At 33.6% G+C, this 15,165-nt stretch overlaps 1 protein-coding gene and 1 non-coding gene across 2 annotated transcripts; one reads left to right on the top strand and one right to left on the bottom strand.

Annotated features, from left to right (window-relative positions):
- Positions 1-8,660: 8,660 nt before the first annotated feature.
- Positions 8,661-10,174, top strand: LOC145031472 (mitochondrial import inner membrane translocase subunit TIM22-4-like). Its single transcript, XM_078980028.1, has 4 exons — positions 8,661-9,020; positions 9,427-9,617; positions 9,698-9,770; positions 9,868-10,174. Exons 1-4 carry the CDS (start codon positions 8,858-8,860, stop codon positions 9,954-9,956), a joined length of 516 nt encoding a protein of 171 aa, XP_078836154.1. The 5' UTR covers positions 8,661-8,857; the 3' UTR covers positions 9,957-10,174.
- A 1,140-nt stretch (positions 10,175-11,314) lies between these two features.
- LOC145032999 (small nucleolar RNA U3) lies at positions 11,315-11,528 on the bottom strand. Its single transcript, XR_013677267.1, has one exon. It is a non-coding gene; the product is annotated as a small nucleolar RNA U3 (small nucleolar RNA).
- Between the last annotated feature and the right edge of the window lie 3,637 nt (positions 11,529-15,165).

Here is a 15,165-nt window from a genome sequence, read left to right as displayed (position 1 = left end):
GCAAAACTGAGAGTACGCCCAGCGTAAGCCTAGTACGCTCCGCGTACTGGGCTGAGGTCCCCGATCAAAATTGTGCATGCTTGAGTACGCTGAGCATACCAAAGGAGGTACGCCCCGCGTAACCCCTCTGTGGGCTTTTGGGCTAAGTGATGTTTTGGGCCTGGAGTTTGGGCTTCATGTATAGAGTCTTGGACCAGTGGAGTGTATATTTGTACTTTGGGGCCCTTGGTTTGGGCTTGCCTATTCGGTTGGGAATTGGGCCGTGTGAGGACCCATTTATTATTGGGCTTTGATGGGCCCAAAGGGCTTAGGGTATTAATGGGTTGTTAGGTGGTCTATCTCTAGACCCAATGAGTGAGAGGTTGGACTTAGCTCCTAATTGAGATTTATTGTGGGTTTGGCACAAAGTTAGAGTTCGTTACGTAGCAGCAGTGATTATAGGAGTTGTTCTTCATCCGAGGTGAGTCTTCTCACTATACTTTACCTAGAGTGGTAATTAGAGTTATGTGACGGAGCATTTTGTATGTTATTTATATGATGTGATACACTGCATTATTTCTATGTGATTTATGTTGTGTATGTTCCAGAGTTTACAGAGTTAGGACTAGAGGGTCCACAGAGTTATAGCCTCGAGTGGCTAATATGTGTTATATGTGGTATTTTGGAGAACTCCCTAAGCTTCGTGCTTACCGTGTTATGTGTTATGTGTTTCAGGTTTTCTTATTTGATCGTGGGACGACACCGACTTGATTGTAGACACCAGAGAAAGAGTTAAGAGGATCCTGGGTTATCATTTTAGTATACATGGAGCTATGTTTTTGTGATTTAATAATGATGTTTTGCGAAATATGTACTGAGAATTATAATTTTTCAAAAGAAAAATTGTTTTGAAATTTACGGTGTTACAGCAGATAGGACTAACATGTATGTTGCACTAATTTCAAAAATAGCCTAAAAGGACCTCTCAGAAAGAAAAGCAGAAAACAGAAAAAATTCAACATATATATATATATATATATATAAGGGACCAATTTCGACAATTGCCTAGGAACTTTCCTGTTCATAACTTAAGACATTTCTAATATATATATATATATATATATATATATATATATATATATATATATATATATATATATATCAATTACCTTATTATAATAATGTAGATGTTATCTATGGTTACATTTTCATATATGTATGATTTTTTTAAGTCTACATCTATTAAAAGGCTTGCAAAAAGTTAGCAAGAAGAAACAGGTAGTTCATCAGGAATTTTGTATCCACTCATTCCAATTTTTTCTAGTTTTGTCATTGCTATTACAAAACCAATTTAATGAAATAGAGACAGCTAAATCAAACATGAACTCTTTCTTGTACTTCACGTTGCCAAAAACAATCGCATTCTAATGTGTCCACAAAACCCATATCAAAGTAACACAAATTGTCTCCATGATCAGCCTACATAACCGAGCTGTCCATTGACCATCAATGTAATGACCCAACTTTTCTCAATAAATATTCTAGGGATTATTAGAGTTTTCTATAAAAATGTGTAATTTTAAATCTCAAAAACACTTTAAATCCCAAGTTATAATCGGGTTTACAATAGATCCTAACCATAATTTAAAGTAACAAGGAAATATCAAGTATAAAAAATAATTCTAGTCCAAGTCCTTGTGCTCCTATCTCCTACGTACAACGGCTACTACTTGAACCTGCAAAACATGAAAATCTACAACATCATACCATAGGTTTAGTGAGTTACATCATACTATATTTTCATGAAATCATACTCTACTTTCAAAAGTTTTTAGGCTTGATAAGTGTCACACCCCCGACCGCCGGCGGAAACGCCAAGGTGCGCGACGTAAATAAGTAATCACGGTTATTGAACATATCTTGAACAATACAAATATAATCTTCTATTATTACTAAAATAGAAATTATATTGACAATGACTATTGATAAATCACTACACACACCTAACAGATCGACGTTTACAATGATAGAGTAAAAATAATGGAGAGTCTTCTGAGCGAACACTTTCGACCTACTAAATAATCTTAGAATACATGCATCAAAATACGTCAACAAAATTGTTGGTGAGCTCAACATGTTTTGATAAAAAGTATTTTTATAATAAAAACTATTTTATAAAATTTATCTGGTTGACCGACTTTTATAAATACGCACTTTTCTATCAAAAGAATAAAATAATTGAGTTATAAAAATGTATTTGGGCTCATTCATAAATACCATTTGTTCAAATCCAAAAGTACAAAATTTGGAAAAATACACATAAGTAATTCAGACTTATATCAAAATTATACAGTTCTCATGACCAAAATGTTTTTATATAGGGATTTGAGTGTCAATTTATATAAAATAAAGTCATATCGCATCTTGTGAAAAACATAAAATAACCAACTTTACTCTAGAAACATTGTACAAGCATTTGTATAGTTTATATGTAAAACTCATAAGCTTCAATTGATCTCTTGATATGTATGGATTAACTATCTTTGGCCTTGATTGTATGCGAGTTGGGATGTATGAATGTGGTGTGAAATCAGATTTTCCTATGTGTGTGGATATCAGTGGTTGAGATGAAGTAATAGAGTTCGAGTTAGTTGGAGTATCGAAGGACTATGCAATCCTCGGTTTCTAGAATATTTCAAGTGGGGGAGAGTGGAACCTCTCAGCGGGAAGACTTTGTGCCAAGATTCAGTTCCAATCAGATTTCTCTAAGTTCCAGATTTCTACGTAACTGTCAAATCTTCTGGTTTCGCGGCAAGCTCATCGTCAGCTGTTGGACTTTTCGCTTCGATTCGTATTAGTCTTGGTTGTGATTGTTGGATTAGGTGTCTAAGCCCATAACTATAACTGGTATGTAGACCTGATAATAGCATGATCCATTTGGGTTGTAACACTCTAGAACAATTTGATAGGATGGATACTTGAGAAAGAGGTTATTGTGATTTATTAATATAATATAAGTATAATATATTAACTGAGGAATCACATTATTTAATTAATATTGATCAAAAATTAATTTGGTATTAATTTAGTGATCAAAAGAAACTATTTAAAGTTATAGGGACTGATTAAGTAAATCAGTAAGGCTTCTTATTTGGGCTCATGAATCATGTTGATTAGAGTTGGACTAAACCTATGTGAAAGTCCATAAAGGTTTAGCCCAAAAGACTAAGAAATATGAAGAGTCATTAGGGTTTTCATGGTTGTAATCCTAATATATATAAGGAGACCCTAACACCTAAAATCGCACCCCTATGCACACTAGTTGTAGCTAGCCGATTTTGCTCTCCCAAACCTCTCTCTTAAGACCATTATCTTGTTCTTGGTTTGTTATAATACATTTGAGGCATCACACTTGAGGTGCTAGGCTCCTAAAGGTCAAAGACAAGCAAGCTACTGCACAAGGTATTCTTCTATATGTTTTTATGATTTAAATGTTACCTTGCATGCTAGTTTAGGCTTCATGCTTTGGAAAATTTTTATTGCATGTATAATTAGAGAAAACTTAGATCCAAAGCATTAGGTTTGTATATGCACCATAGGAATGCTAGAATACATAAAACCCAACAGTGGCATCAGAGACATGGGTGTTTTCTATTGTATTGATGCAATTGTGTAATTTTCAAAGCTGAAAAAACTGCATTTCGGGATTCTGCCAGGGCCAACTCGCCGAGTCCATGTATGAACTCGGCGAGTTGGATGAGATTTGCCTTGAACTCAACGAGTCCATAATGGAACTCGACGAGTTGATGCATCCGATGGCAGAATTTTCGAGTTTTTGGCCTGATTTGGATTAGGAACATTACCACAAACTGTTTAGGTTTATAAAATTCGGTTTTAATGATATGGTACTGTTTATCCCCATCCAAAAACATGAAGTCCGTTAAATTTTAAGATAATTACTTGATTTTGTGAAAACTAATTATTGGTAAAATTTGAAACTATCTTGAATATAAACTAGGTCAAATTGGTAAATGATGAATTATATGATAATTGGATTAGTTTAATTTGATCTAAATGTTTTTTGGAGAGTTACAAAACTTGTTATTAAGTTTTGAAATTCTAAAAGGTTTTAAGGAGTTACAATATTTGTCATCAAATTTGCAACTCAAAAGTTTTTTTAAAGAGTTCCATAAGTTATGGAACTTGAAAAGTTTCATCTTCATAAAACAAATTAATTCCTTAAGTTATGGAGTTCAAAAGATTTTCAATAATTACAAAACTTTCCCTCAAGTTTTAAAAGTTAAAAAGTCTCAGTTAAGAAACATTGAATTCATAAAAACCCTAGGAATTTGAAAAGTTTTCAAAAATGTAACTCATAGGTTCATAACTTAAAATTAATTAAATAGTTTTAATTCGATTTAGCATCTTGATGTTTTTTGAATAAGTTCAATTAAATCTTATGGATTTTATTAATAGTTAATTAAATATTTAATTAAAGGAGTATTATTAAATCCATAATCATATGGTTTAAGTTTAATTAAATTAAGAGTATAATTTTTTAATAAATTAAACCATCAAGTATTTTAAAAGTTTAAAATACACTCTTATACTATATAAAATTAAAAGTCTAATATATTAAATATGTATAATTAAAAGGTCAGTCTTACCGTTAGTAGGCCTCATTCACGAAGCCGGTCTATAAGGGGGTATAAGGTTACTATAAAATGGTGGTTTAATGGATGTCCACTCTCACTCAACGCTTCCTTGACTGGTGGAGGGTCGTTAGCTGAACAGGTAGGATAGGACATTAATTCTCATTAAAAGGATAATGAAAATACTAAGTAACTAAACACTTATAAATTTCCAATCTTAGTTACTTAGGAAAAATGTGAATCTGATGTTATTCCATGAAATTGCACTTTGCACCTTGTTAAGTCGTTAGTGGAGCGTGTGTGGGTAACCGACACACTAATTTGAGACTAACAAGGGTGGAAAAGGGTAGCTTGATGTTAATCATGGATCAATGGAGCGTGTGTGGTTAACCAACACATTTATTGGGTGATTTGTAACATTGAGAGTACCAAGCTAATTTGCATGGTTATTCGCACCTTGTTTGTGATTCTCGGCATTCCAGTCACAAAACTGAGAGGGCGTAATCGAGATTAAACATGTCATTGAAAAGTTCAATGAATATCAAAAGATCTAGGAATTTCAGTCCATTTAAAACCTAATATTCTTTTTTTTGTTTTTCATGGTGGAAATTGGTAAATCGTCATTTACCTACCTTTAAATATTTTGCAATTGGATTACGACATCACTCTTCCGAATTGTAAAATATTGTGTTGGGTCCTAGCCTTAATATTTCATTTTGGGTGTTATATTAAGGACTTAAATCAACTAAACTTGAATTTCTACCTTGTAGATGTCTAGTTCAGACAACTATGGTCTTCCCGAATCTTTTGGAAAAAGCCTTCCTCATGAAGATGATGTTCGCAAAAATCATACTTCACTTCCTCCACCTCCTCCAATATTTCTCCTTAACCCACAAGTTTAAAGAGTTGAAAAGTTCAAGGTCACTCAAGACATATTGGCAAACAAACACCAAGATGGAAGGTCTGTGTGTGCACATGTATTGGAGATGAAGTCACACATTGACAGGTTAGGAATGCTAGGAGTCGATGTCTCAAGGAAGCTAGTTGTTGGCTTGGTTTTTCAGTCACTCCCTGAGTCATATAGTGAGTTCATTAAAGATTACTATATGACTGACCGCGACATGACCCTTATCGATCTTACATATTTGCTAATTGTTGCTGAATTAACAATGATTTGGCGCACTGATCATGCAAATTTGATTGGAAGATATACTTCCCAAACTTCCATGGACATTGACAATGGTAACATTAGAAGTCCAGAAAAGTTTTCTCTTCCCCACGGAAAGGGATCGGCCATGGTCACATCATTTGACCAAATGGAAAAGAGAAAAGTTAAGTCTGAGATAGTCCCGTGTACCATTCCCAAATAGTCCATATGTTTCTATTGCCAAGAGAAGGGACATTGGTTATGAAGCTGCCGAATCTACCTAAAGGATCATAAGGATGGTAAAGTCAAAGAGTTTGACTCTGCTTCAGTAAGTCCACTATCTAACTCTATTAAGTTCCTATTTGGAGATTCTTAATACATGATGTAATGTAATTACATTTTGATGTTATTTTAGGATCGAAGAAAAGAAACGAAGCTTAAAGGAAGAGTAAGTTGAGTCTGATCGCGAAGAGATGGGTTTCGATCGCATGGTTCAATGATCAGATTTTTGAGTTGCTGCTAGGAGTTGTGATAGATTGCTTAGGAAATGTTTAGAAACATAGGTTTCTTTTGTAATTGCATTGTAAGGAAAAAGTTTTTCCGCATTTTATAAATAAATAAAAATTTGATTTTATCTTGTTTTATATTTGAGTAAATTACTAAAATCATCCCTATAGTTTGATCAAAATTACACGTTTGGTCCTTAACTTTTTTTTTGCACTCGGATCGTCCCTATGGTTTGATTTCATTGCATTTTTTTGTCTCTATGGTTTGGTCAAAATATCACGTTTGGTCCCAAACTTTACGAGGCTTAGAGCTATCACAAACGAAGCAGTGTACGGTTCGTTTCAGAAAAATCAGATAAATATTGATTTTTATCCTTTAAAGAGGCATAACTTTCTTATAAGATCTCCATTTTGGATGTTCTTTATATCCACAAAATTAGGAGAACATAATATATTCAAAATTCTCATCAATAACTCTCGGATATACTCAATGTAAAATTTTATTTTTAACGTCACCAATAAATTAATTTTTTTTTGGTGATTTCGATTCGATCTCCAACGATATATGTTTTGATATGTTCTAAAAGAAATTATGAATATGATATATTTAATATACATTATAAACACAAAGTTATCCACAATTGGTTTTTGATACATAGTAGTTCGCGGTGGTTTGACCGTCAAACCCTCACCAATTTTTACCAAATGTTACAATAAGTTATAAATTTGAGAGCTTGGTCACTCTCATTCAACCATGCACAAGTTATGGAGCATTGGCTGAATTTTTTTACATATGTTATGATTTTGTGCCCTTGGTATGCATACAAATGGATAAAGTCAGAGACTTTATCCATTAAGATGTCTATCTAGTTTAGATTTGGAAGTTTGGTGGTTTAACTTTCTGTATTAAGAACTTAATGATTAAGTTAGGATTTCTGGGAGTACATGGCGTAAATTTCCTTATGCGGGGCATAACTCCATTTCCCCCCTGTTTTTTCCACATTATGCTCCACACCTTGCGTAGAGCTGTTACGCATTGTGTAATCTGGTTGGATGTTGACTTTTGACTTTTTGACCGGTAACCATTAACTTTGACCAAGTTTGACTTTAGGTCAAATGAAGTAATTTGAGTCGTACATTGAGGTTTGGTCCCTTTTTATTGTATAGGTGACCTGTTTCATGGTTTCAAGTACATCAGATGATCGGGGCAAGACGAAGGCAAATGAATTTTTTAGATACTATGATTTTCATGACTATGTTTTGGAAATATCGTTCTGTATGACGTGTGGTTTATAAAATGGTTTTTGAAAAATGAAATTTTTTATCATGATATTTGGGATGTTACATAAATTGATATACTATTTATTGTTGAGTAATTCATAGATTAAACAATCAATATATCTAAATTTGCTTGAATCATATTAATTTTACAATTATAAACTTGGTTTGACTAGTGTTTATCAAAACCAAATCAACTTTAACACCAAATTATTTTATAGAATTGTAGGGTTTAAAGATGCAATAAAGTAATGACACACAAATCAACTTTATTTCCCGATCAATTTATTTCTGAATTTATATGCATGCTTTCTAAGAAAACTGTCACAAGTTTATAGAATTTCAGACCTTTTTTATTTTTTATTTTATTTTATTTATTTTTGTCTTTTCTTCCTAAATCTTTTGTTGTTAATTCTTCATCGAACCCTCCACTCGTGTTTTCCATGTAAGCAGACATTCAGTTAGAAATAATGCATGACTCTCAAACTTTTCCCTTTAAACAAGCTTGTCAAAATCGATTAGACTCTTTGTGTGTTTGGTTGGAATCATTGTGTAAGTCTCTATGTGTTCGATTGGAATCAATGTGTGTGAATGTGTTTTATTGGAATCAATGTGTGTGAATGTGTTTTATTGGAATCACAATATGTATATGTGTGTTTGATTAGAATCAATATGTGTGTGTTTTACTCGAAGTCAATGCTTTTGTTTTTTTTTTGTCAGAATCACAATATACGTGTTTGATTGGAAGCATAATGTCTGAGTTTGATTGGAATCAATACATGTGTATGTGTGTTTGATTGGAATCACAATGTGTGGGTTTTCCAGAATTTGTGATTGATTGTCGGGATATCAGCAATGGACAGTTTGTCAGAATATGTATGCGTTAACGGAGCGGGACTAACATTGCAAAAAATTTAAAAACAATAGGACTAATGATAAAAAATTAAAAACCTAGGTTAAAATTATGATATTTTCCGAACCACAAGAAATTTAATCTTATAGTTATTTTTACAAATGCCTAAAAAATTAGTTTTTTTTTTCGTCTAAAATCTCACGATGATTTTCGTAAATATCCCCATTAATTTTGGTCTATTCAAAGTTGAAAGACGATCAAAAACCCTAACAGTGCTCTGTCGGATTTTCTTTTCCTTTTAGTAAAAGAAAAAGAAACCCACCCTCCAAATCCAAGACCTCCTTGGATCCTCCCTCCCATCTCCGCCTCCTCCGAGTAATTTGATCTCTTCTCCGTTGGCTGCAGAGCATAACACGGAGCTAAGCACACGGCCGACGACAAAATGAGCGAAGATTCATCCACTAGTCCTCCTCCTCCTGCTGCAAACACAAATGAAGCAGAGAAGAGTACAATAGAACCAATTCGAATGCCTACAATCGAAGAAGTAAGAGGCCAAGATATTTGGAACAACTGTGCTGTTCGTAGCGTTGCTAGCGGCGTCATGGGTTTGTCTCCCTCATCCTTCTCCTCTTTCTAACCTCTCTGTATTTTCTTCATCCTTTTTCTTACATTGGCCCCAAATTAAACAAGCTCCTCTTTTCAATTTGCTAGAAAACCGAATAGATTTTTATTTTTGTTCTAACGTCATAAGGTAACCTGTGTCAAGTGTAAAATTGTTGCATAATCTTAGCAAGGGTTACAAATCGATAATTGCTGGTTGTAAATCAACCTGATTTTCTGTTTGCATTTAAGAGCATTGATTTCAACGATAAGAACCGAACTTCAAGCTAATAAAAGTTCAACTTTTGATGCGATTCCAGTTCTAGTTCCAACTTCCAATTTGTTTCAGATCAACAAACTTAAGATCTCTAACACACCATGACCTAAACTGGATTGTGATAAATGGTGCAGGAGGTGGACTAGGGCTAGCTATGGGGTTGTTTCTTGGTGCATTGGATAATCCAATAATGCAAGATGAGATGAGTGGTAGACAACAGTTTATCTATACTGCAAAACAGATGGGTAGAAGGAGCTGGGGTTCCTGTAAGGCTTTTGCAGTTATGGGGTTTATCTTCTCAGCTGCTGAATGTGTTGTTGAAAAGGCAAGATGCAATTTTTTTAGCAATATATTCTTCCTTTCTTTTTTCTTTCATCTCCATTGATGCTGATTGTTTCTTTAAAGGCACGAGCAAAACATGACATGACAAACACAGTTGCAGCTGGGTGTGTGACTGGGGGAGCAATTTCTGCAAAGGGTATTATTTATTTATTTATTTTGATATATTTTTTATACGAAAATTAGTTTGTGTGTTAATTTAATGTAAAAGATTTTGTATTGGTGATTTTTTTCAGGAGGTCCAAAGGCAGCTTGTGTTGGTTGTGCAGGATTTGCTGCTTTTTCTGTTGTGATTGAGAAGTTTCTAGATAGACATGATTCATGAATGAGAAATGAGACATCAATTTTTGAAGATACAATAAAATAAATTGTTACCCCATTTACAATTTTCCTACAAAAAATAGAAGCATAGGATGTGTGACACAAGCAAGATAGGTTAAACATTGTTCAATTTTGGAATTTCGTTACTTTGATAAAATGGGAACCATTGCTGATTGTTCGTAGATTATTGGAACTTGAAAAAGAAGTTGGAAATTTTGGAAATGTTTCTTGTGTAATGTAATAACTAATCAAACTGTTTCAAGAACTTTATTGTGGTTATTTTGTTGATGAGATTGAATTGGTATGACATGTATTACAAGTTTTACATTTTTTTTTATTAGTTAGATTACTATTTCTACATTATCTTTTTTCTCATGAGAATGTTGGTGAGTGAAAAAGAAAAAGCTCTCTTTGGTGTTTTCTTACCCATTTGGTTTCTTGATAGTTCTGTTGCGAATGTGAAATGTGGAGTCATTTGTGATTTTTGTTCATCGATTGTACATTCAAAGGTTGTGTGTAACTCAAGTGTTTTTATTTTTGTTACGTATTTGTTATTATCAACCAACTTATTAGCTCAATCTCTTATTAGAAAAAATATTTATAGCAAATATCATTGGTTTTAATATTATCACATCCATCACATTTTTTTCTCCCCTACACACCCTTGTTGGGAAAACAGCAAATACGCTATCTTGACATGTGAAGTGTTTTTCTACAACTTGAGTATTCTTGTTTCCTTCAATCACTGTATTTGGGACACAATACCCTTTATTGGTTTGAGATTTTGCTTCTCTAAAAGTAAAAAAGATCCATAAGTGAATTTAAAACTATAGATTAGAGTAAGTTATATTTTTGGTCCTTATGTGAGATTTTTGTCACGTTGTTGGTTCCTGTTTAAAGTAAAATGACTATATTCTTGGGATCAAATTTGGAAAAATCAGCTATACTTGTGGACCAAAAAACATTACAAGAACCTTAAATAAGCACCGAATTGCAAAAGAAATAAGTTACACTCAATGACCAAAAAATGTAGTTTTCTCTAGATTATAAAAAAGAAACTATTAAAGCATAGGTGGTAAATGACCATGGAATAACGTGGATAGAAGATGAATGGTAGCAGGAACAAAGTCAATGCACAAAGTAGACATAAGTGCAAATGTCGAGTTTGAAATGTTGAATCAGCAAAAAGGGTAATAATGTAATTTTGTTAACTTACTTCTGCATTATGCCATATTCCTGCACAGTATATTGTAAGTGTAGCCCATCGACAAGGCCTCAATTCTCAATAAACTGTGATTATTCTCTTTCAGGCATTTCATCGAACACTTACCGGGCACCAAAAAAAAAAAAAAAAGTTTCAGTTGTCTGTCAGACAATCATGTAGCCATGCCAAGACCCATCAGATGGATTAGCAACGATCATCTACTGATGCCATAGCCGAGGCCATGAAGCACTGTTAATCACGCTCTGGCTACATGATCGTGGTTCATCAACCAGATATGGGTTTCTGTCTTCTTAGGAATCAAGAATACAGAGGTACGAGCCTATAGAACAGATCCTGTTCAAGTAAGGTCGTGCTTACCAATCTCTCCGACTCTGTTATATCGCCGATTTATTTGCACTTCGGAGGCGATGTGGGATGTTGATTCTATATTCTTGCGTCATCTATAATAATCTATATAAAAGGATTGGTAAGAAAATCTGTGGGAATTTTTCCTAGTGATTTAGGGGTACTTTAATCGTTAGTTACTTTTAACCGTCTGTATACGATGTTTCCTTTTTACTTTGTTTGTTGAGGTTACCAACTACTAATTTATAAAGATTATATTTTTATGATCTAACTATTTAAATGTCAAAAGATTTTGTCTATTTATCTTTCTCTTTTACATATAATCAATATATATAAACTCAAATATTTTTATTTTTTTTGTTGCTTATTAGTTATTATCAACCAACTTCGCTCAATCTCTTTTTAACAAAAAAAAATATTTATAGCAAATTTTATTGTTTTAAAGATTATAAAAAATATAAGCATGACTCATTCTCTATAAAACATTTACTACCAAAGCCAGTCACCTACTCTCTTGATCGTTCGTTCTCTAGACATTAAAAATGACCCATTCCATCCAAAGGAAGAGAATGAAGAGATATTGAGCCATGAGTGTACATATATGAGTTAAAACGATAATATTCTTTCAGAATAAAAAATCAATAATATATGGTTTAGTGGGTTGACTCGTGAACCCAAATACTAACCCGAACACGACCATTTATTTGTCATGTTGGCGGGTCAGAAATCTCAACCCAAACTTGTTTATTCTTGTGTTGGGTTTGCAATGTGTCACGAGTCATGTTGAAAATTTTCACTCTAACTAGAATGGCATTAAAGAGATCTTTTGTTACCTTAAAGGTACTACGAATATGGGTTTAATCCATCCCTACATGTCATTGAGTGGATCTACCCCGTACTCGAAATAACGTGGTCCTTGTCATCTATGTTAATGCAAATTATTTATCATATGTAACACAATGATATCTTGGAGGTCTCATAAACAGGCTCTAATTGCTACTTCGACGAATCACTTTGAACTACTCACGCTGGCGATTAGAGAGTGTGTAACACTTCAAGTTGTAATTAGTCATATTCGATTTACATGTGATTTAACTTATGATCATAATGAACCATTTTTTATATATGAAGATAAAAGTGTTGTTATTGATCAAGGGAAACATGGTTACATCAAAAGAGATAAAATTTCGTTACACATGAACAAACAACAATCCAAAAGATTCATCTGCAACATATTGGATCAAAAGAGAATCATGCATACTTTTTCACCAAGTCACTGCCAAAATATTTGTTCCAAAAATATGTCAAAAATATGTCCAATCAGGCTGAAGGCTTGTAGAGCGGTCCAGATAGGTTGTAGGCTTTGCGAGATAGTCCAATCAGGCTGAAGGCTCATATTTGCATGCTTGTTTATTTTGTAGTGTGTTGGTTGTGACATCTCCATTTTCACGGCCAGAAAAGACCGATTTTTGTTTATGTTTTATAAAAATCAGAGTACTTCTTTTAATAAAAATGTTGCGGAATTTGTTCCCAGAAAAACATGATAAATACGCTTTTAAAACATTTTCGAAGAAACGTATTTTGTTCATTTTAAAACATTTGGGATGTCATCGTTAATACAAAAACATAAGCATAAACAGAACTTACATTTATTTACACTAGTGATCTACATCTCTTTAAATCTCTCAGTGTAATGTGACTTCATATCAACACGTGTGATATAAATAAATTGAGTGGGTCAGGTTGGGAAACCTGGTGAGTACATAGGGTTTTCAACCCACAATAATATAATTATTATTTTCAAACAATCAAACAATCAACCCAATTACCCATCCCTATTATCTGCTTTATTCTTAAGGATCTACCCTAAGAATCAACTATTCCTCGTTCATACATTCCTAAGGATCATCCTAAGGAATCGGCACGAAGTCCATCGTCACCGGGGTTTAGGCACTAAGTCTGCATAGTCGCCAGAATTTATACAATAGGCACTAAGTCTGCATAGTCGCCAAGGTTTTGGCACCAAGTCTGCATGATCGCCAGGGTCTAGGTATCAAGTCTGCATGATCACCAAGGTTTAGAGTACACCGGGTGAACACATCGTTCACAACACCTACAGGCTGCGAGCCTGATAGTGTTCCACTGGACTATCTAGGATAGTCCGTGGTTGTCATCCATACTCTGCTGAATGACGGGGATATCGTTTGGGAAAAAGGCTTCTCACATCGTACACCTCTCACCCACACCTTATAATCTATATCACCTCTCAACTCATCATCCAACTCATATTTCATCTATTATATCTACCCATGTTTTACCCCAACATTTTCGTAGATATAAAATACATATATAGTTTAAATCATTTAAAACATGTATAAAATCTTTCACTCAGCATAAACAGCAAGTATTCAGACAATATGCACACATAGCATGTAATTTATATTAAAATACTTCATATCTATGTGTAAGATGAAAGTAACTATGCACTCACCTGAGAAGGTGGTGACTCGGTACTCGGACAGCGCTTCGTTTACTTTAAAATAATTTCCTTTGACGAAACCTAGTATTATCACCACTAGATTTTAGTCTAATATTACCGTGACTAATTATTAGTCTTATTATTATTATTATTATTATTATTATTATTATTATTATTATTATTATTATTATTATTATTATATAAGCGTTTAAACAATACTTTCCAACTACTATGTACAGACAGGGGCCAGACATAAAACACCGGAGGGCAGGACCATTTTGGCGTATAGCACTTATGAAATCCAACAACCCTATGCGGCCCTTTAAACCAGATTCCCCGTACCGCGAGTAGTTAAAAGATATTATAATGACACTTATATAAGTCATAATAATAGCTCAAATATTTATTATAAATTTATAATAACAATACTAATTTTAAATATAAACTATATTTAAAATAGGGTAAGCATAACTTACTTTCAAGGGGATTTTAGCTAGGAGTCGGGCTCTGCAGGGGCGGAACTTCGTCGCTGAATCTTTCTAAAAAAGATTCGTGCATCGATTCAGCGCTCACCTTACTATACTAAAACTACAGAAAGAGAAGTCGAATCACGAGGGACCGAAATGCTCGGGGGATAAGGAGAGAAAGACTCTTGAATCAAGAGAATGGTGCAAGAAATATGAGAGCTCAAGGCTCTTATTTATACTAATTGAATTTTCAAAAACTACCCTCCATAATTACTTAATGACCTTTTAGTTATATAAACAACTAAACACCCCTCTATAATACTATTTTAAATGGATTTAATGATATATGTACTAAACTAATGTCGAAAGAACTCAACATTAGTCTTATAATGACCGCATCGTCGATACCTTTCTAATGATATACACATATGTATATATATATGTACGTATACATGATTATACTTTATTTTAATACGTAAATATGCTATTATAATTTGTAACTCGTTCATATGAACTCCGTTTTTGACGTTCTTTATATCCACGCGTAGTTGGAGACGTACTCTACAACTTTCGTTTAGACTCCGTCGGCTAATTTTGACTTTATTTTTAAAGTTATATTTTTAACAGGCCGGGACAGGATTGGTCCGTTAAAATCTCATAACTTCTTTATCCGATGTCCATTTTTGTCTGTATTTTT

This window comes from Lactuca saligna, chromosome 2 (assembly GCF_052625555.1).
Source record: "Lactuca saligna cultivar CGN05327 chromosome 2, ASM5262555v1, whole genome shotgun sequence".
Classification (NCBI taxonomy): Eukaryota; Viridiplantae; Streptophyta; class Magnoliopsida; order Asterales; family Asteraceae; genus Lactuca; species Lactuca saligna.
The sequence above is the reverse complement of the archived record's forward strand: the minus strand, read 5'-3'. Positions and strand labels throughout refer to the sequence as shown.